The 21391-nt window shown below is 40.8% G+C and overlaps 2 protein-coding genes across 2 annotated transcripts; both read right to left on the bottom strand.

The window, feature by feature from the left end:
* Positions 1-939: 939 nt before the first annotated feature.
* Positions 940-7757, bottom strand: serpine2 (serpin peptidase inhibitor, clade E (nexin, plasminogen activator inhibitor type 1), member 2). The gene is made up of 9 exons (XM_085379618.1): positions 7618-7757; positions 6348-6626; positions 6007-6234; positions 5394-5591; positions 2548-2746; positions 2370-2467; positions 1803-1889; positions 1605-1688; positions 940-1509 (listed from the first exon to the last, which is right to left on the bottom strand). The coding sequence occupies exons 2-9, from the start codon at positions 6607-6609 to the stop codon at positions 1472-1474; spliced, it is 1194 nt and encodes a 397-aa protein (XP_085235744.1). The 5' UTR covers positions 6610-6626; positions 7618-7757; the 3' UTR covers positions 940-1471.
* On the bottom strand, positions 7676-21135 carry prss59 (serine protease 59, putative). The gene is made up of 9 exons (XM_085379617.1): positions 20884-21135; positions 20503-20684; positions 19263-19495; positions 18101-18236; positions 16453-16567; positions 12397-12598; positions 10964-11054; positions 10665-10867; positions 7676-9863 (listed from the first exon to the last, which is right to left on the bottom strand). The coding sequence occupies exons 1-9, from the start codon at positions 21115-21117 to the stop codon at positions 9754-9756; spliced, it is 1506 nt and encodes a 501-aa protein (XP_085235743.1). The 5' UTR covers positions 21118-21135; the 3' UTR covers positions 7676-9753.
* Between the last annotated feature and the right edge of the window lie 256 nt (positions 21136-21391).

Raw genomic sequence — 21391 nt, 5'->3', positions numbered from 1 at the left:
TTATTGGCACCCACATGACCAATACAGAAAAAAAATTTTTCCTGTGGAACTTGTATAAACAAGCCATCCATGACCCTCAATAATGAAAAGCTTTCAAGTACATTGGTGGCGCTGACTAAAAACTAGATGGATCCGCTAAATTACTAATATATGACTGCCAGAGTTTATAATTGAAAAAAAAAAAGTACCATAATATTCAGATATGCATGTAAAACTACCATAGTAGAGAAAATAATTATTTGATGTCCTGCTAAATGTATAAGTTTGCTCATTTCAAAAGAATTGAAGAGTCTCAAATCTTATGATACTTTCATTTTTTTAGTGAAGAAAAGCAACTGAAAATCCAGAAATATATTCATGAAAGTTACGCATTGATTTGCATGTCATTGAGTGAAATAAGTATTTCATCCCCTACAGCCCAGCCTGAACTCTGGCTCCCACAGATTTGATTACACTCAGTGCATTAGAGATTCCTGATCTCAACTCGTTTTGTGTAGAACTTATGATCTGAAACACACTGCCAAGGCTGCAATGGAGTAGCTAAAGAACCAGTACATGGAGTGGCCCAGCCAATCTCCAGACCTAAGTCCTATAGAAATTCTGTGAAGGGAGCTGAAGCTTGGAGTTGCTAAGCAGCAGCTAAGTAACCTAAAGAATTTGGAGAGTTTCTGTAAAGAGGAGCGGACCAAAATCCCTCATGAGATGTGTGCAAACCTGGTAACCAACTACAAGAAAGTGTTGTGCACACCAACAAGAGTTTCTCCCCCGATTACTAAGTGATGTTTTGCTTGGACATCAAATACTTATTTCACTCAATAACATCCAAATAAATGTATAACTTTTATGCAAAGTGTTTTTTTTTGGGGGGGGGGGGAGAGAGAGAGAGATCAAAATTATTTCCCTAACTGGATTACAGAAAATAAGCCAGTCAAAAATCACTCATGTTATGAATGTGTATTTATTCCTTCACCTCACCCCAAAAGTTTGAAGAAGACTTTCTCTCTGAGGGAAAGAATAATTTCAAATGCAAAACCGTTGCAACGGCATGAATATTGCCGTAACTTACGAGTGAAACGTAATACAGACTGGAGTTACAACACGAAACGGAAACACTGACATGATAAATAAACTGATTATCCTACTCCAGAGAAGAGAAAATACACAACTGACACTCAAAGTCTTTTAAAAATGTCATTAATTCAAAAAAAGGATACAAAAAAATTAAAACTGGAAAATTTAGTCAGCAAAATACATTTTATACAGCATGTTATGCAATACAGAAAATAAGTAACATAAAAAGCAACATTTAAAACAAATCACATCATATATCCACATTGTACAAACATGTTCAGCAAAGTGTGCTCTGTATATGTAGGGGTGTGTTTATGTTTACTTTGTATTCTGATACATGGCAGTGTATAAGCATATCCTGTTGTGATAAATGATGCTATGGTTGATGATGGAGCTGGGCTCAAGGCTCGTTGATCTGGCCCATGAAGAGGACGGTACCTGGAGACAGACGCAAGGAGAACTCGTCACGGTGCAGTGCTTTACAATCAAACATTTTTCAGCATTTTAAGGTGGAAATGGAAGAAAATCTGTACCTGTCGGGTTATGTCTGATGAGGAACGCAAAAGGTCTGTCAACTGTAACCCAGGGTGGGGAGGAACGGGCCAACAAAATAGCAGCTAAACAAAAGCAAAAAACAAAAAAACAAAAACAAAAAACCCACAAAACAGAACATTGTTAAAACATGGGAGAAACTTTAAGTTAAAGATGAGGCTTACTGAACAAATGCTCACTAGTGGCTGCTGCTGCTTTTGTTCCATCTTCATTCACGATTATTTTGGCTTTCTGGAGTGCCTTGGATACATACACAGGCTCCGAACCTGAGGAAACGACAATACGCAATCATCTTTGCTTTCTCTGTATGAACCAGACCTTCCACATGCAACATAGATTGCCTAAATATAAAAGTATGTTATAGTCCTTTGTAAGCTACACCACATGATGGCAATAGAGCATCCCCATCTGCTGGAAAGCTGATGGGGTACTTTCCTAGGGAAAATCCTACAAACTCTTGGCCAATTACACCACAGGGTGGCACTAGAGCTCTTCATCCCCATCTCTTCTCATTCCAAACTTTCAAGAAGATGATGAATGGCAAGACAAGAGGAGCAGTGATTCAGCATTTCACAGTCAACTACGATTCAAGCTCCTTACTGGCCATCAGTGACTCTCTGTAAACAGCCAACAATCCATTCATACTTCCAGGCTCTGCTCATATCTAAATAGACTGGATAAATACTGTGGCGGTGCAAGAGAACATGCGTCAGCGTCTGGTTTGCAGTGACTCTGCTTTCACTCACTGAGATGTCTGAAGTCAGCTTTGCCCTCACTGAAAATGTTCGTGATTCCCAGAGCTGAAAGTGGATCCTTCAAATCCACCTCTGCATCAGCCGTAAACCTGAGAACACAACGTAACAGACAATGTCACCATGTATCAAATTTGAAGGGACATTATATTTATGTGCGTTTGTGCCTTACTTTGGGATGAGCAGGCGGACTTTCTTCATGTGCATCAGTTTGGTCCAGCTCTGCACTGTGGCTGTGCTGATGTGGGGAATGACACGAGACAGAGGGGTGTCCTCTTCAGACGGGAGAACGATTAGCATGCTGATGGTGTTGCCATGATAAGGAAGCTCAATTACCTTGTATTTGAGCCCCTGGGGTGTGGAGGCTAGGCCTAGCAGAATACAAAAATCTGAAGTTAGAATGCTGCAAAACAGACTTCCATCCCCTCCACATTATCTTTCTACCAACCCTGCACCAGCCATCACCATTTTCGTAATAATGAAGTTTACCATGTACACAATGGTCAAATACAAATAAAATCTAAAAGACAAGTAAACACTAAAAGTACCGAACGCCACACACACACACACACATCTGTAATCGCCCTTTTAGCACAGCACACCATGATGACCCTCAAAACTTTCTCCTGGATCAATGAGTTTTAAGTTAAACTATCTGTAAGACAGTCACCATTAATTATCATTATTAACAGAAACATGAATTCTGCTCTCCCACAGAAAATTATAAATGCCAGTCGAAGCTCACCGTTTTATACTGAATGGTCCAGAAGGAAGAAAGTTAAGGTTTTCAAAATATTTTATGGGGGAATTAAGGAAATTAAGATCAACAAAAACATCAACCTATTATTTTACTTAATTACTGTTGCATGTATAACTTTGTATTACCTCACATTATGAGGCCTTCAGTATGGTGCTATAGTACTTGATGTTTATAGTTAAGTACTACAGCATATGTTTGTATGTACTTTGAGCTGCTGCTGTAATTTCCATTGTGGGCTCAATCCAGTACCCATCCATCAGCTTAAGGTTAATTCGAGGCAAAGACATTAATAAAACAGAACACATTCTGAAGTGTTTGATGTGTGACAAAAAAAAAGAAAAGAAAAAAGAAAAGAAAGAAAGAAAGAAAGAAAAAAGAATGACAAAACAGGTTTCATCCCATGGGGATTTTTCTCCAGTTCTTTCTTACTTTATTTTAACAAGCAAATTTGCCAAACTCCAGATTTTGCCAGGACTTTCCACTGAACAACTCTGAATTTGTGTGGGTAAATGTTTTTGTTTAACCACAATGGTAATCAGTGATGGTTATCACTTTCTATTTTGTCTGGAAGCAGAAAATCCCTGGCTTCCTGAGGACAAACATACTCTCCCAGAAAAGACCCGTGAAGAACACCAACTGTAAGAATACTGTGTTAAATTAGCTAATAAGGGGGTATAGCATAAGACATATGCATGGTACAGTTTTTGCAGCTTTCAGCATTTCACTCAATTCAAATATGTCATTAACATTGCTTAAAGTTTGAGACAGCACTTTATAGCTTTTAAGTATCACCTTTTTGTGCAAGTAGATACTCTTGAATGATGTACAAGAACAGCAAATGTGGAGCTGAATCAAAGCACATAACATAAGAGCAGTACTACACCAGAGGTATCAAGACTCCCTCCCATTTTCAGGCTGTATATGCTTATTACACCAACCTACCTATTACAAAGTCAGATTGCCAAGTAAGTGTAAATGCCATCATAGCCATAAAACATTACTGTACCAGAACCACTACATTCTAGTGTTCTCTTTAGGACCCACCTGCTAGCTTGAAGACAATAATCCAAGCAACAGACTATCAACACTAAACTCAAAACACTTTAGGACACTGAAGAAAGTTAGATATCTGTAACTTGCAGCTTAACACGGCCTTAGTTCAAGAGCGTCTGTCCACAGCACTCGCGGGCCACCACAACTCTGACAAGTCACCTAAATATAGACCTCTGACTGGTGTATCATTTCATTTCACACAGGACTAAATAATATCCTACAGAAGTGGCATGTCCAAGTCCTTAAAATACAAAACAAAAAAACCCAACTCAACACAAACTCGCATATGAACCATAAACTGGCAGTGACTGCAGCTGCATTATAATAAACCCGAAGTGCAATAATTTGGCAGTAGATGATGGCAGATGAGGTCTATTATCAATGAAGGCTGTACAAGGTAAAGTTCAGAGAAGCATCAGGTACTGAAAGAAAAGTGAACCAACCCAATGTTATGATGAAGTTATGCTTTTCATTATTTTCTGTGACAAATAACTGACTCTGATGCAGTGGTTTTCCTATTAAACAAGGTCAACAAGGTGTAATATAAGTAGGACATAGTATATAAAAATTGGAAAGGCAAACGCTCATGCTGCTCTAAATATGCCATTTCCCAGCTTTTTTTTCCCTATTCTTGACTGCATGATGCAAATGCGCCAGACTGGTCACTTAAAATACACCGTGCCGGCTGTGAGCACAGAAGCCCCACTCACCAGTGGGTGAGCTTTCTTCTTCCAATCACAAGAAGGCTTGCTAAAAAGGGCAGTGAGAAGAGGGACACCAGCTCGTTTCCAACAATGGATGAGCTGAGGAGCTGCACCAAGGTCCAGTATATGATAAATAGGAATTATTCTGAACTCTCAAATCATAAAACTACATTAGTAACATAGAACAAATATATGGTGCTGACAAAACTGAACTTCTGTAAACCCCACACCACAGTAATGTAACGGTTGATAAGCCAAGAGAGACTTTGTAGCACAAGCATTCATAGTAGCCAGTTCATTTTTACTAGTCTGTAGCCAATGTTGCAGAAGAGCTTTCTAATTATTGCGAAAATGTATCTAGAGGTTGCTTTGCAGTGGAAAGCAATATAGGCTGATAGTAATGTAGAATAATATGGCCTTTTTTTTAGTATCATGATTTATCTAAAACACTGACTGCTCTTTTAGACGCATTTAAATGCTTAGTCTCACATCACCACTCACCTATGTTAAAGATTGATAGCTGCGACATCATTGGAACTTTAATATCGATTCCATCGCCCCGGGTGAAGGTCCTTATCTTGGTGTTCTCAGGCTGGAAGCGAGACTTCCACAAGCCTTTGAAGTAGATGGAGTTGACAACGACCAGACGGGTCAGAGCAGGATCCAGCATGTCTGCTTTGATCAAGCTGGGGATGTGACCTGGATAAACATAGGAGCATTATTCCATCAGCAAGGTTTGATTTAAAAACCAACACGTCATGTCTTTTGTATTTATTTTGAGACAGAGAAGGTAAAACTGTATCAGCATGTAGGGGCAACCAATCAATACAGCAGAAAATTTAGTGCATTAACAAGTCAGACGTTTTAGAACAGTCCTGCAGTATTTTCAATGTGTTCATGCAGAAAAGGAAAACGATCTTGTAGGTGACAATAAGCCTTGTAGCCAAGTATACAAAAAGTCCAAAACATGGATGCAGAAGTCTCCCCTTCCTTAGGTAAAACCAGTCCTTCTGCACCCACTTTAGGGAAGGAATGCCTACACTCTGAGACTCAACTGCATTCAAAGATGGAAGTTTAGTTTCTGTATACAGCTATAATTGACAGCCACTGTTACCTTTGGTTTTATTGTTGACCCACTCATTAATTTCATCGGCTGCTGCATCAGGGCTGCTGAAGTCCAGGCTCCTGCTCTGACACTGGAAGTTCTCTTTGTTGGAAGTCACAAAAGCCTCCTGCATGGGGAAATCCTTCTGGCTGAACATAGCATTTGCGATCAGCACGATGTCCTGGTTGGCTTTGCCCGTCAAGTTCTTATGCAGCTTCTTCAACATCTTGTAAGGACCTGTGCAAACCAGGTAAACTTGTAACTGTTCCTCAACACCACCCAAGGTTTTTATACGTTAGGCTAAAAACTGTAGGACTCAGAAGACATCTATAGCCTGAAATAGTCCTTACCATTTTTCTTGTAACGGAGAGCATTAAGGATTTGCTTCCTCGTGTCCCCGTGGGCTCCAGATAACAGCATGCCAAGGATTGAAGCCACCCCATGAGGCGAGAGCACCACATTTTCCAGGGGCTTGGCATGAACTACTTGCTGAAACACCTGGATGCCGAGATCAGAGCCCCTTTCACCATAAGATGGTGCTTGGGACAGCACCCCCTTATGGCTGCACAAGGCCACCAATGCACAGAGGCACAATAAGGACATGTGCTTCATTTTGATACTTGCAACACCTACATAAACATTAGGAGAGGCAATTAGGATGACATTTATTTTACTTGAAGAAGTCACCTACCACTGCATGCATTTTTTAAACCACTTCCATAATAGATGGTTGTGACTCATGAATAAACACATATACCTTTACTCCCTCTTAAAGCAGCAAAATCATTCATCCAGTGTTGCAAGATCTGACTAACTCTTACTCACTGTGTCTAAACATCACAAGCTATCCCTAGCCAGAACACTTGAACTGCACCCTTCGTTCCTTTTAATTTGAGCTCAAAATAAGATTTAGGACCATTTTGGGGAAAATGCTTCAGCCTAAAACTGGCCACAAGAGCCAGACTCAATTCTCGGTGAGGACTTACTGAAGAGGTGCAGTATTTGCAGTGTGAACATAAATTAGGGCAAGTTGTATAGCTGCCACGTTTATTCACCAACTGGGGCGTGCTGTTAATAATAATAATAATAATATTGCTGAGAAAACACGGAAATGGATTTAACATGCAGTTTTCAAATGATCAACCAGAGTGCTTTTATAAAACATCGTGTTCAGAAGTTTGACGCACTCAGCCACAATATTCCGCAACTGTATCTGGTGAGGAAATCGCAGGAAGCGTGAACATTAACTTATTAATTTGTGCAATAGAGGTGACCCCCACCCGTCAAACATTTAAACAACTACCAGTCCAGTTTTAAAGTGCTTTAAGAAAAACAACAAAAACAATACAAAACAGGTCACGTGAACACAACTACAATTATGCAGAACGACAATTAACTTCCATTTGGTTCTTTGAAAAAAGAACAAAAACGACAAAATATTTTCCCGCTAGGATGCGGGCATGTTTTCTTATTTTATTTCTTTGAATTAGATGCAATGCTTGAAGTCCATTAAAATAGCTACGTGTGTTGACGCTTAAAAATAAAATTCCGTTAAAAAAAACAAAAACAACCCCCCCCACACACACACACACACACACACACAAAAACGCTATTCCTTACCTAACCCGAGGGGCTTCGATTAGACTTGTCCCGCAGGTGAAATTGCAGCTGGTATTAGTCCGCTTTTTCGCTGCCGTTCAAACGACAACTCAAGTAGTTAACCCCCAAAGTCCACGAAGAGAGCTCTTACTCTGTAGAAAGTTACACCTACTAGTGATTCCACCGCAGTTCCAAACAAGAATTTATCCTACTGTGAACCCCGCCTTCCAACCGAGCAGCCGACCATAAAACAGACATCCGTGTCTGTGTCAAACACGGATGTGCGTCCGCTACACCTTCAAAGTAAAGGTCAGAAAAAACCCTAAAGATTGTCGTTTTTAAACTCTCATAATTTAAAATGAGATGTATCCTCATAATTTAGCAAAGTTGTAGCTCACATTTCTCCGATAAGCAAAAGGAGATTAGATAATGATTACCTTCATCAAGCTACTTCCGGTGATGGCTTGGCCATCCAACTTGACACATCAGGAAGTGTGGTAATGTTTAAAAGCAGTATGAAACGTGCAAAAATAGTGATGTTTTGTCATATGAAATGGAGAATTATGGAGAGCCTACACTTTATCCTGATGAATATCAACATCATCAAAAACCGTCAATTACTACGTAGACCCTTTCAAAGTGTCCCTAAATATTTCTAAGACTAACTATTGCTTAGTCTTTTCCAGTTATATTTATCCAAACTACATTTCACAGAGAATTTGGAAAATATATGCCCATACGAGAATTTTTTTTTTTCTTTCTTTCTGATGGGTGTATGCAGCTGGAAAGTGTCTCACACACACTTAAACACACCTGAGAAGAGGCTGAGTTTCAATTACATCCCTGCTACTGCCAAAGTGAGGATTAGGAGTAGGTTACTGAAGGTTTGAATTACAGGGGATTAAGGGGGAGTGTGTGAGTAATTACTGCTAAAGACATCATAAATGTTTACCTCGACACACTGGACAGTGATCTGTCACATAACCTTATAATTCACTTGTATATTTTTTAGGTTGAACCTTGGGTTTAATAAGTTCCTTTCCCAGCCTCGAGTAAATAACTAGATCAAGGCTGTAAAAATACAACATGGGACACCCACAGTGGGGCTGCGTTCTGAGCTACAGCTTTTGCTGAGTGTGTGTTTGGAATGGGGAGGGTCCTCCATGTCCAGATGCAGAGATGGGACTGTTATCATTGTTAGGCAAAGTGGGTCAGTTTGTCTGAGTTGGGAGAATTCTGAGAAGGTCAGTGAACCCACAGCTGTGCACTACAATTGTGTCTTCCTACGTCTCTCCTCTTACTCATTTTTAAGCCAAACCCATCTACTTCAAAGGCAAAAAAACAAAACAAAAAAAAAAACAACATACCGTAAGAACACTGCCACCCAACCCCATTGTGCAACTTGAAGCCTGAGATGTTTCCAGTGCACCTCTCTCTGGGCCAAACTAGAGATGATAATCACGCTTCTCCTGCTGGGTTTTAAACACACTCTTATCAAACACAACTAAACTTTTGTTGAACAAAACCAGATGTGTGCATGTTTGTGGAACACAAAGACATGAAGTGGAGCCATTTCTCATCAAATTCCCAGTTAAAAAGGTTTTGCAGGTTCATTGCTGCACGTTTAAACAGGACTCTCATTCTTCTGTTGAAGTGAAAGGTCGATAACCTTGGTTTTGAAAGCTTGATTAATGTTTTAAAGGCTTCTGGGGAAGCTGAAGTTTCTCAGTGCCAAAAGCATTTTGTTCAGATTTAGCAAGTGCTGTCTCCAAAAGCAAACAGCTTTTCCACACGAAAATTGATTAACTACAGCAATTATCCAGGCTACCGATGACTAAACCTAATAAATCAATTATATGCCTAACAGAGTTAAACCTGACATTATAAACTCACTAAGAAAAACTGTTCTAATTCTGCAAGATTACATTTTTGAAACAAAGTACCCACAAATACAAGAAATAATTTTTTTAAAAAAAGAAAAGAAAACTTTATTTATGAGCTCAAAACCTGAACTTGGACCTAAAGATTCTTGTGCAAAATAGAATTTCAGATCAACCAGAAATTTGGCAGGAAGCTAAGCACTCTTCTCCCACTCTCAGTGACCTGAAAGTATTACGCTTCAGTTGCAAAGCCACTGCTGGCTTATTTAGCTCTCAGTCATTGCTTCAGCCACTGCTGCAGAAGTAAGGAGATGTGGTCACGGGCCAGGGTCAGCTGTGGGGGATCGTCACTCCTGGCTGGGTACATGTTGGCGCAGTGAGAGGTTCCTGGATCGGGGAAAGAAAAAACAGTGGATAAGGCATGCAAGAGAGACAAAAAAGAAAAAAAATATAGATGGAAACAAGACTTCCAAGCACAATTAACCAGCAAATAAAATTGGAGTTGAACAAGTAAAGCATTGTTCTACTCTGATTTAGCCGTTTGGCTTATGTAATGTAAAGCAACCACAAACATAGTTCAGTCTCAGTGTGGACTTGTGTTTTAAAAAAAAAAAAAAAAAAAAAAAAAAAAAAAAAAAAAAAAAAAAAAAATATCAGTGCAATCTGATGTACAGTTTGTAAGGTGTTTACTTAAAGGGGAGCTCACTTCCAGCTTCACTGTTATATTGTTAAACTCTGTTTCCATGATTCACAGTTTAAAGAAATCTTTATCTTATGTGGGGCCTCCACTTCTACAAGCCTGCTGTTCCTTTGAGCCAAACTCTGACTGGCTGTCCCTCACAAACAGAAGATCTAAACAGCAGGTGGTTGTGGCTTCTGTGTTCACAGCCAGAGATGTATACCTGAGATGACCATATCCAGGACCACCGCTCTCACAGACATCATTTAAACAAAAAAATAAATAAATAAATAAATAAATAAATAAAAAAAAAAAAAAAAAAAAAAAAAAAAACAAAAAAGGACAATAGGGATGTTTAGAGCAGTGTGCAGCCCGACCTTTTGGTTAACAGGGATTATTTGGACATATGCTGATCTCATGATTTGAAACAGACATTCTCCCCACAAATGTGTATCCAGAGTGTAAAACAAACTTAACATAAAAATTCATTATGCATCATTTTTGTTCACCTTTGATGAAAATCGCAGGTAGGTCAGCTGAGATGTCCTGAGTGACCCCCAAGGCATGCCAGGGGTCAATGGAGCCATTGGGGAACACAATTCTGCTTGAGCGGATGTCATAAGCACCGTAATACTCATTGGTCTGTGTGACAGCCTCCGCCACCTGCTCAGCACTGATGTTGTAAAAGTTTGTACACTGTTTCAGAAAATATCTGGATGGGAAGAAAAAGAAAAAAACCCCAATAAGAATGACAACTGAATATGCAATTAAATGTGTGAGCTTTACTGGCCATGTTTGGTGTACTCACACAAGAGGGAAGCCAGCGAACGGCTGGTTGGGTGAATCAGTGCTCTGGTAGAATCCAAATTCAGCACAGGTCTGGTAGACCCACTGTCTCCCTGTCAAGAAATACACAAAAATCTACCCATGAATAGCATGTTCATTTCCTTGTTAGCATTATACACATTATGTTATTAGAGCCAGCATTTCTAATAATTATCTTAAAATCACCTTGATAAAAAAAAAAAAAAAAAAAAAAAAAAAAAAAAGTATTCATTTTCAGTTATTCAGCTATAATAAATACCGAAAACAACTTGACTGGAGCCCCAAGACAAAGAGGTGGGCAGGGAAGTTTATGCAAGCGCATCCCAAAGACTTTTCAAAGAGACCACATCCTGTTCCTGTGACCCTCCACCCCACCCCTCCCACTGATGAAGTCTGAGCTGACAACAGAAACATGCGACCCTGGACAAAAATGCTATTTTTACTACAAAGTTATACATACATATATATATATATATATATACATACACACACACACACACACACACACACACACACACACACACACATACATATCCAACATCATGTGTGCATTTCTTCTTCCATATTATGTGCAGTATAAACCACAGGTGTTAAAGGGGATGCAGTGGTGCCAGATTCACTTCCCTGTTTTTAAATACATCTCCAGTGTGTCTTTAGACCGACAAATGGAATAGATTAACTCAATATTTCTTTTCTCTGCACACAGTCTCTGAACGAGCTATTGTGGTTTGCAGCCAGTTGTGATTCAGCACAGGTAAAAGCACCACCTCCAAGTAGAAAAGAACTGAGCTCCTGAATTCAGACCTAGCAGCTCACTTGTGTTCCGTTTGCTTTGGCATATAAACCTACAAAAACAGAAAGCGTGACGGCATACATAGCCACGGCAAAAGGAATGACTCGTATGACACTTTTGGCTGGAACTGGAAAGATATTCTGGGGCACATGTCGGGCTTAATTTAACTTTTTAAAAAGTGGATACAATATAGGAACTTTAAACCCTCGTGAAAACTTCGTTTAGAAAAAGCAGCCTTATTTTGGGATGTTATGCCAGGATTTATTTAGTAGTAAAGTTAAGCAATACTCCTGAATTAGCTTTTTTCCTTTTATTTTGGTTGTTCAAATCCTTCCATCAGCATAGTAACCACATGCCAGAACAAGCCTGTGACTGTTCTATTCCATTTCCTAAGGCTACTGCAGTGCTCCTGAATTATTGTTGGATGACAGTGGAAAGTCACGATGAGACATGACAGTTTCCCTTAAGTGCAACAACAAAAATAAACTACTCTACTAACAAAACAAAAGACAGCCTAAAATTGCAAGGTACAGAAATATCTGTTTCATAAGGACCACAAGCTAAAGCTAAATAAAAATGAGCAAACCAAATACCACTTCCAAGGAAGACGCGTCCACACCCACCTGCTATTGGAGCTGGTCCATCCCAGGATGTGTTAGTCATGTCGCTGACGTATTTGCTGAAGCTAGTGTCCAGGCATTTCATAGAGGTGGTCTCCATCATGAGACGGGCCACAGCTGCGTATCTGGCGTAAGGGTCTCCCAGTGAGCTGTCAGTCATCACACTACACAGCACCTTGATGGTGATGTTGGTACCAGTAACACCCTTTAATGACATATCACAGCACACCACAAGGAAAAGAAGATGGTTAGGATGACATAGAAACACTGTTTTCTCAACATTGATGGCAAGATGTGCAGTTATATTATTTTAATTTTTCAGAGCGGCTACTTTGGATTATTATACCCTTGACCAAAGTTTCAAATAAATCAGTGTTTGCACAAATACAGGGAGGGACGGTGGCGCTGTTGTTAGGACTATCACCATACCGCACCACTCAAGGCCACACACCTGACCAGGGTGTACCCCACCGCCTGCTGTGTGACAGCTAAGATAGGCTCCAACCCCTGGATTATTTAAGTGGAAGAAAATAGATGTGGAAATAATCTCTGAGCCATAACTTTAGGCTTTAGTTTGTCATATAAAGCCAAGAGTGAGGGTGAAAAAAAAAACAAAAAACAGAGTCACAGAGAGAGAATACCCTAATATGGTCACAACTAGCTGCAAGACCAGATTTAAGCTCCTACAATACAATACAGAGTGTATAAGTGGATGTGAATAGGAAATCCTTAACCCCCATCCTAAAAGGTGGTCCCAACAGAAAGTGGCAGTTTTTCCAGTGGTTAAGTAGATGAAGTTTGGTCAGCATTTGTCAAACACTAAAACGCATGCTGGTATGGCACAACACTTGAGCGAGAAGTTGTGTTTGGAAAAGCAAACACATTTAACCCCCCTCCCATCCCACACACCCCCAAAAACAAAACACATGATCAAGGTTGAATTAGAAATTATTTTGACTTTGACATTACCAGAAGGTCCAAAACAGCTCTTGAAAGGACCTTGCGGTGTGATGGCCTTTTAAATATTTTGTACAACCTCAAAAAACATAACATGAATATTTATTCATTTCATATGTGGACAAGGGCAGGGTATTTTAGAGTTCCCAGATGGTGACACTGAGATGAGGCCAACTGGCAAGAAATCCATCCTGTGAATCAGTTCCTGTAATACACACTAATCAACAAAGGCTCTTGTTGCTAATGCGCTCCACCTTTAAAAAGGACAAATATTATCTTCACCCAATTGTTGTGATATTGCAATCTTAGACAAAGTAGTGGACCAAAAAAAAATAAAAAAATTTAATTGTGAGGTGATAGTACAAAGAATACCTAGGCACACAGGCCAGCAGCATGAAGTGAGAAAGAGTTCGCCCCCAGGCATCTTCTAACAACATGCAAGAATGTCTTCACAGAGCACTCTGGGATTTAAGGCGGTGAGAGACTCACTAGCAGCTTGACAAAAGAAGAAAGCTGAAAGTTAACTAAACCTTTCATCTTATGCAAATGAGAGTTAACTCTTGGCAGTTGTGTAGTGTTTCGCATATAAAAATTAAGCCGCAGAATAAGCCAGTAAGTTTATGTTTTACAGTCTGGATACACATCTGTGGAGGAAAATATCTGTGTTGCATTTTCAGTGGCCTGTTCTCTTTGGACAAACACGCATAATATATTCATGTCTTTGTCCTCACAAGTCTAGCCGTGTACAATTAGTGGACATCGTTGATGCAGTTTCTGTCACGTGTGGCGACCTGCTCCATGTATGCCCATTATGATCAGCACAAACACTGTGGCTTTTGAGTGGTTGCTGTCCAGCACTCTGGGTCCACATATACACCCGTCTAAAATTACACTGGCAATTTTGAGTGCCTGAGGGTATTAACATTATCAAGTAAAGCTACATCAAAAGCTCTACCAGAACCTGGATGGTGTCTTTATAGCAGTCAAAAGTCAAATTTGGAATACCCTACAGTTTTTGAACTCAGCAGCTACCATCTTAGCTAAAAAGGAAAAAGGAAGGGCTCAAATGATATTGAGCCAAACGAGGAGGACACATCTTCAGCACTCATGGTAAAGCAAGTATCAGGAGGCAGTCCTGTTCCCCACAGACATGTGCTGATGAGTGTTTAATTCGAGACAGCACTACTCTGGTAAATGGCACATTCAGTGTGCCTCAATGCTTCCATTAGAGCGCTTTTTGACAGAGTGAGGCTGCAGGAGCAAACAGGTGGCAGTGATCAGAGTGGTGCTTACGTGAAAAAATGAACACCTAAGTGACCTGTGATTACCATCCCCTATTCTATGTAAGAAAAAAGAAAAAACAGAAAAGGAAAACAAACTATTTGTACTTGCGCTACAAGCTGTACCGTTACATAAGGTCCTTCTGCATTTTATACAGCACCCTATTGACAACCTTAAGCATAAAACCACTGCTGTGACTCTACTGCTTGAGTTACACCTCACCCCGAGTTCTTACCCAAATTCCTCAGCGGTACCCAAAACCTGCTAGTTTTCTCTGCCCTTTGTGTCAGAGAAGGCAGCTGTGGGCTGTGCCTGTCTGCTAGCACTGTGGACTATGTGGCCCGACGCTCCCTTCAGTTCTTTTATAAGCGTCTCTTTAGCTTGGGGCGACAGGAAACCAGAGAGACCAAAGGCTCTTTTGTTACTTTTTCCACATCAGCTTATTGGTAACCGGACTCACGTCTCCTCCAGGCACCAGGGGGACAGAGAGGGGATGGGGAGTCACTTTTTTTTTTTTTTTTTTTTTTTTTTAAAGAAAAGTGAGGAAAAGGTGAAAAGTACAGTAACCAAAGTAACTGACAAAAATCATGCACAATGGGACTTCTACTAAAAGGCTGTACATGTTTACTGCTGTACCACAACAGAATGCTGATCACACACACTTGCATGGATTTGTATCCTGTTCCTGAAATCTTACAGAAAAGACAAGAAGTTGCTGAGGAAAGTTCAGACCGTGCTGAAGAATAAAAGTGCCAAAAAGCACCAAATATTGACTTTGAAGCTGATTAGCACTGGGAAAACTGTGTTTTATATACTGTATTTTTGCACATTGGACCCATTTCCCTAGCAAAATATAAAGATACAGGGGTGGCTTAAGATTCTTGCGCATTACTGTGCATTTATCATGACCATGGGCTTCATCTTATGCTAGAAATATTTCCACTAAAAAACAAGCAAATCTCAGATAAAAAGCACCAGCACCAAACACCACCGTACTGGCTTCTTTCATTTAAAAACAAGTCAAACCCTCCCACCATCCACTGTTATCTACTCTGTTGGCCTCCACTTTGCAGAGCAACAAGCCAGGCCCCACTTCTTATATAAACACACAGACACAGTAAGCAAGCAACAGGTCCCCGACGCAACCTTGGAAAAATTCTTCCGAGGCAACATCTCTGGGCCTCTCGCTGTTAGACAATGCAGGGTTTATCATGTTTCAGCACACTGCCCGGTTCCCTGTTACACCCCTGACTCATAGTGGTCTTGCATTCAACTCAGGCCCTGATAGCTACAAAGCCTGTTCAGTGCTTAGTCAGTACACATAAATCATGTCTTAATTAAAAAATTCTTTCCATATCAGATGTCTTTTCACATCAAACGGTATCAAAAATACGTGGTTGGGCACATTTTGTAGAGCAGCTACACCCAAACACTACGCAAGCCGTTTGTACTTACTGAACAACAGCTACAGATATGCATCTGTGCCTGTCCTGCAGAGTCAACTGCAGGCATGTTGGTGTAAATCTTTATGCATGTGTTCTGTCCATCATTTACCGACCTCATCCTTAAAGGGAGAGCCTCCTCTTAACTGGACCTATGTGGATCTATGACAATGAGAAAGCTCAGAGAAAATGGGCAGTAGGGGATAAATGCTGTGCCCTCTGCAAAATAATATCAAATTTTCCTGTAAACAAGTGTTTTCGTTCTGTACAACTTCTAACATATTAGATGGTTATCATTTTTGGACTGAGGATATCAAGAAGCACTCCAGAAGCCACATGTCTGGCTCTTTCCCCCAATACAGTTTGGCTTTCCCCTCACCTCAAACCCCCTGTTGTCTTCATTGTACTGGACCACATTCATGAAGTTGCCAGCCAGCGTTTCCAGGAAATAGGCAGAGTCCATGTCTGTCTGGATCTGTAGTTTGGAGCACAAACTGGAGGAGAAGAAACATGGGAATAGGGAAGGATATGAAGAAATTAGAAAAACCAGAGGAAAAAAAGAAATAAAGGGAGGACAATAGTAAAGTGCTAGCCAACAGCATGTGTTTGGGTGTTACTTTCTATAATATGCAGCTAGAAGTAAATCCAAAGAACTGACTTCCCTTTTAATCAAGTATTCATGTATTCAAAGTCAATCCATGCAAATGATTAGGGCCGTCTGTCAAGCTGACAGTAATCACGGCAGTGATTGTACCTTACTGAGGTGCGTTTGTGGATGTACGTAGTTAAGTGTTCACTTTTCATTTTATTGGACTCAACTCCCTTGTGTGTGCAGTGAACCAAAACTTCCTCCATGCTCAAGCTGTGACGCAAGCGCTGCTTTGCCTGATATTTTGCGGTTTTAAAGCTGGAAGCCTCCAAACCACCCCTGTGACCTCTGCCTGCAATGAGGACATGTCTGCATGAAGCAGAAATAAAAAGATGGGCAGGTTCGCAAGTCCCCATGACAGCACAAGTTCTGCAAAACTGCCCACGCCATTGAAGACGCCATTCAACACTGCTTATTTATCATGCTGACAGTCACTATAAAAACCTCAAATACAGGCTATAAAATAACATCAGAGGCTGCACACATGGCACGGGTAAGAATGACTTCATGTTTGTAACTGAGAATAATGGAAGTGAATGAAAAGAAAATAATGTAATAAGAGGGCTGAGAAAATAACCCAATAAAAGTAAATGCCGAGGCGTTTTTGTTTACTTACTCTTTTTAAGTAATGTTAAGCCTTGAAATCTTAGACAGCCACAGTAATACCAATAAACCCAATGATAAAGTGATGTAAGGAAATACAGTGAGACATTTCTGTGCGTAACCACACAGAAACCCTCCAGCGGCCCAGCTTCATCCAGAAAACTGAGGCAATACTTCTGGAGCTGTTGACTCTGACCCAAGATGACCCTTGTTGCGCACGCACGCACACACACACACTTTGGAAGAATCATCTGGTTCTCAATGTGAATAAGATCAGACTAGAGAAGTAAGGGGATGTCAGCTTTGCTGTGGTCTGCCAGACTGATCAGGAAGGCTTACTCTGTAATTGGCTGCAAACTGGACACTCCGTTTATATAACATGCCTCAAGTTAAGGGCTCCTCTGGTCACGGCAAATAACAAAACAGAAGGATGGTAAATGGCCTGTATTTATATAGTGCCTTACTAGTCCCTAAGGACCCCAAAGCGCTTTACATATCCAGTCACACCCATTCACACACACATTCACACACTGGTGATGGCAAGCTACATTGTAGCCACAGCCACCCTGGGGCGCACTGACAGAGGCGAGGCTGCCGGACACTGGCGCCACCGGGCCCTCTGACCACCACCAGTAGGCAACGGGTGAAGTGTCTTGCCCAAGGACACAATGACCGAGACTGTCCAAGCCAGGGCTCGAACCGGCAACCTTCCGATTACAAGACGAACTCCCAACTCTTGAGCCACGATCACTTCCAGAGAGCAAATGTAACCTACTTGAAGTCTTTGGTGATGTTTTCATAGGTTCTGGGGTCTTTCAGGCGTTCGACGAGGTCATCCGAAGCCTTTTTCACTAGCAATGGGCACTCTGTGTTCTCTGAGGCCAGCGAACGCCAAACAACCTCCAAGTATTCTGGGGAAAAAAAATAAAAATAAAAAATAAAAAGAGAGAAAAAGAAAAAAAGGCAGAGGGTGCATGGACACTTAAACCTGGGCTGCTATAAAAAGACCACAATAATACACACACACAAAAAAGAAAAAAAGCTCTTGGTTAAACACACAGGACCATTTTAGAGGCACCAATTTATCTTCAAAACAGCGTGTGAACCCAGTTCCATTTAAATGTTTGAGAGTGTTTATTTGGGTTTCAGTGAGGTTGAAAGTGAAATGATGAGTGAATTTCACAGCTTATGAAAAGTCTAAAAGCTCAGAGGAGAAACTCCACATTACACAATCCAGGAATTTTCTCCCCCCCTTTTTAAGTGAAAGCCAACCTCTTACTGGTAGTTTCTAACTTACTGCTGTGCTGTGCTGGAAATGATAACCACGAACTTACTGCAGGACAAAAGAGATGGCTGATGCAAGTACACCATTGGTCCCAGGTGTTTTGTCTCTCACATGTCCCTAAATCCAAAAGGAATGTCTAATGAATGTGTGCGATAGCATCTTAAAGACAGCACATGTGTGGGTGGAAGAGCCTAAATCCATGTTCAAAAGCTCCTCTGACCTCGATTCCAGCCTGCAGCCTTGCGGAGAAAAACAAAGGAGACGGCCAAATACAACACAGACACAGATAGAGAATGAGCTCTCATCTCTGATGTGTCTGAGCCTTTTAGTTCCGAGACACTGACCGAAGCTAGAAAATTTGTCGAGTGGTTCGATTTGATGCTTCGTGTGTTTGGTGAGGGTGTTGATACTGCAGTGTGTTTTTAGTGTGTCATACATTATATGAAACTGAATGTAATACTGAGAAGCACAACAAACAACACTTTAGCGTATCCTTAATGTGGTAATCCCACTTTGTTTCCTGAATGCATATACATGTTCAAATCCTAGATTGTTTTAAATGGAGTTCGGCACATTCTAAAATCAGGACTAGACAACATTATTTAGGGCTTTGTTACACTGTTTGGGCTTTTTACATCATGTCTCTTCTTACCTGGAAAATTGACTGTGGCATAAACAGGTGCACTGGTGGCCACAGAGGCATGGACCAGGTGGGGGTATTTGAGCCTGAACCAAGCAGCCAGAGAGCCTGGGTAGGACCCACCGAACGCCACCCACTTCCTGTCAGTCAGCCCTCGGGCCTCGGCAATCATGGTGCGAAAGTGTGCTAGGTCAGCCAGCGCCTGACGACTGCTGAGGAAACGCAGGTTGTCTGTGCTGAGGTCCCTAAAAGAAAAGAGTAAGCATTCAGTATCAAACCACATTGTTCTATCTAGCGACTGGGCTACGGGCACACTGCAGTGCTGCCATCTAGTGGTGCTGATAAAACCAGCTGAGAAAATTCAGCTGGTGGTTTCAATGTAAATTTGTTCTGATCCTACAGTGTGCACAACCAGAGTTGGGGAAAACCTGCAAAGAGCTGTGCAAAGTGATTTAGCCATACTTAAGAGCACCTTGCTCTGGCAGAAACTTCCTGTGTAAAGATTCAAACTGAAGTTAACCACTTGAAAGGCACACAGCTCACTGGTGCATAAACAAAGGAAGCCTGACATTTTTAATACCAGTTTTTGCACCCACAACATTATTTTTTTATTTTGGTATAACATATTTGGTGTGCAGTACTGCTTCACTTCTGCATTTGATCATTTTTGTTCATGCTGAGCTGAAATTTAAGGAAGTCAGTTATTTTACTCAGCTACAGTTCACACATGTCCCTTAACCTTATCACATGCGGGTAATCGTGGAGTTCCTGTTCTAAAAATAGGCCGGCTTTAACTCACACTAAACATGGGATTTGAGAGCCACTCATTTCTGCTACATGATTGAGTTGTTAGAGTCATTTGTCACAGGAAAACTAAAAAAAGATGATATAGTGAAAATGATCAAAATATTCTGTGTGTACGGCCATCTTTGTGAATTTTGAACCACGAGTCACAGCCCTTCTGTCTGAGGGTTAAGACTTGGTTTTAGCGTTCAAGTTAGAATTAGGTTTCGGTTATGGTAAGGGTTTGCAGACGGTTAAACTTGAGAGCAAGAATATCAGGAATGCATTCATGGCAATAAATGTTTTCATAGCTTTGTTAAACCTGCTGAACCTGAAGCAGTGCAAACGTGTGTGTTACCCTCTGCACAGGGTGAAGCTGAGGGTTGGATACTGAGTTGTCAAGACAGATGACCACACAGACATAGAGATTTCTCTCATAAACAGAACATAAAGAGAGGGATAAACATACACTGTAGGGTGACTCTTTCCATAGAAGCGATGCTCCAGCATCAAGCAAAGTGCTCCCAGTTTCTCAGCGTAGGTGAGCCAAGTGCCATCCTTCATCCATGCTGGATTTGCTGGGCCCTCTCCCCCTATCATCAGAAACACCGGCCCACCAGGCCTGTAGAAGGCTTCATTTATAAAGTACCTCTGAGAGGGAACAACAAAGTGAGAGACATTCAGAAAGTAAAAAAAATAAACACATCAGTGGGGTTGCAGTAAAATGAGCCAAAAAGGCTTTATCTTTCGTGACAGATGCATGCATTATGACACATTTGTCCAACTGCACAAGATTAGACCACACAGTTAAATCAAACAAACGTCCATATAAACCAACATGTAGACCTGCCTGCTTCCACACTCTTGTGTCAGCGCCGTTGAAGTGATCCAATTTCTGTGGGAACCATTGCTCCTCAAACGGAGATCCCTGCTTGGTGTCCTGTGCTTCTTTAAACCTCCTGAAAATGGAGTAGCGACCCTCTCCAACAACACAGAGAGACAGAAACACGGCTACCTGACAAAGGAGCACCACGAACGTGGGAAAAGCCATAGTGCTAATAAAGAAGGAAATAGTGAAGGGCATGTGATATAGTGCAGAGAAGTCATATGACAAGTTGTGCTACTTTAGAAAACTCCCAGAAAATAGGAAATACCAGCATTCATCTTAAAATCGCACACAGCGCCTGTGTATTTACAAACTTCGCATATAATTGAAAACCTTATTTATTTAAGCCTTAAATATATTTTTAAATTGTTTGGGTTTTGTTTTCATATGTTTTGCCACCTATAATGCACAGAACGGTGTGTAAAGGACACAAACTCTGTCAAATTTTTGGTCACTGTAACACTGTGAAATT

This window comes from Rhamphochromis longiceps, linkage group LG14 (assembly GCF_057381845.1).
Source record: "Rhamphochromis longiceps isolate RC_006_pf linkage group LG14, R_longiceps_female_GT1.1, whole genome shotgun sequence".
Taxonomy (NCBI): domain Eukaryota; kingdom Metazoa; phylum Chordata; class Actinopteri; order Cichliformes; family Cichlidae; genus Rhamphochromis; species Rhamphochromis longiceps.
This window is presented reverse-complemented; position numbering and strand designations above follow the sequence as displayed.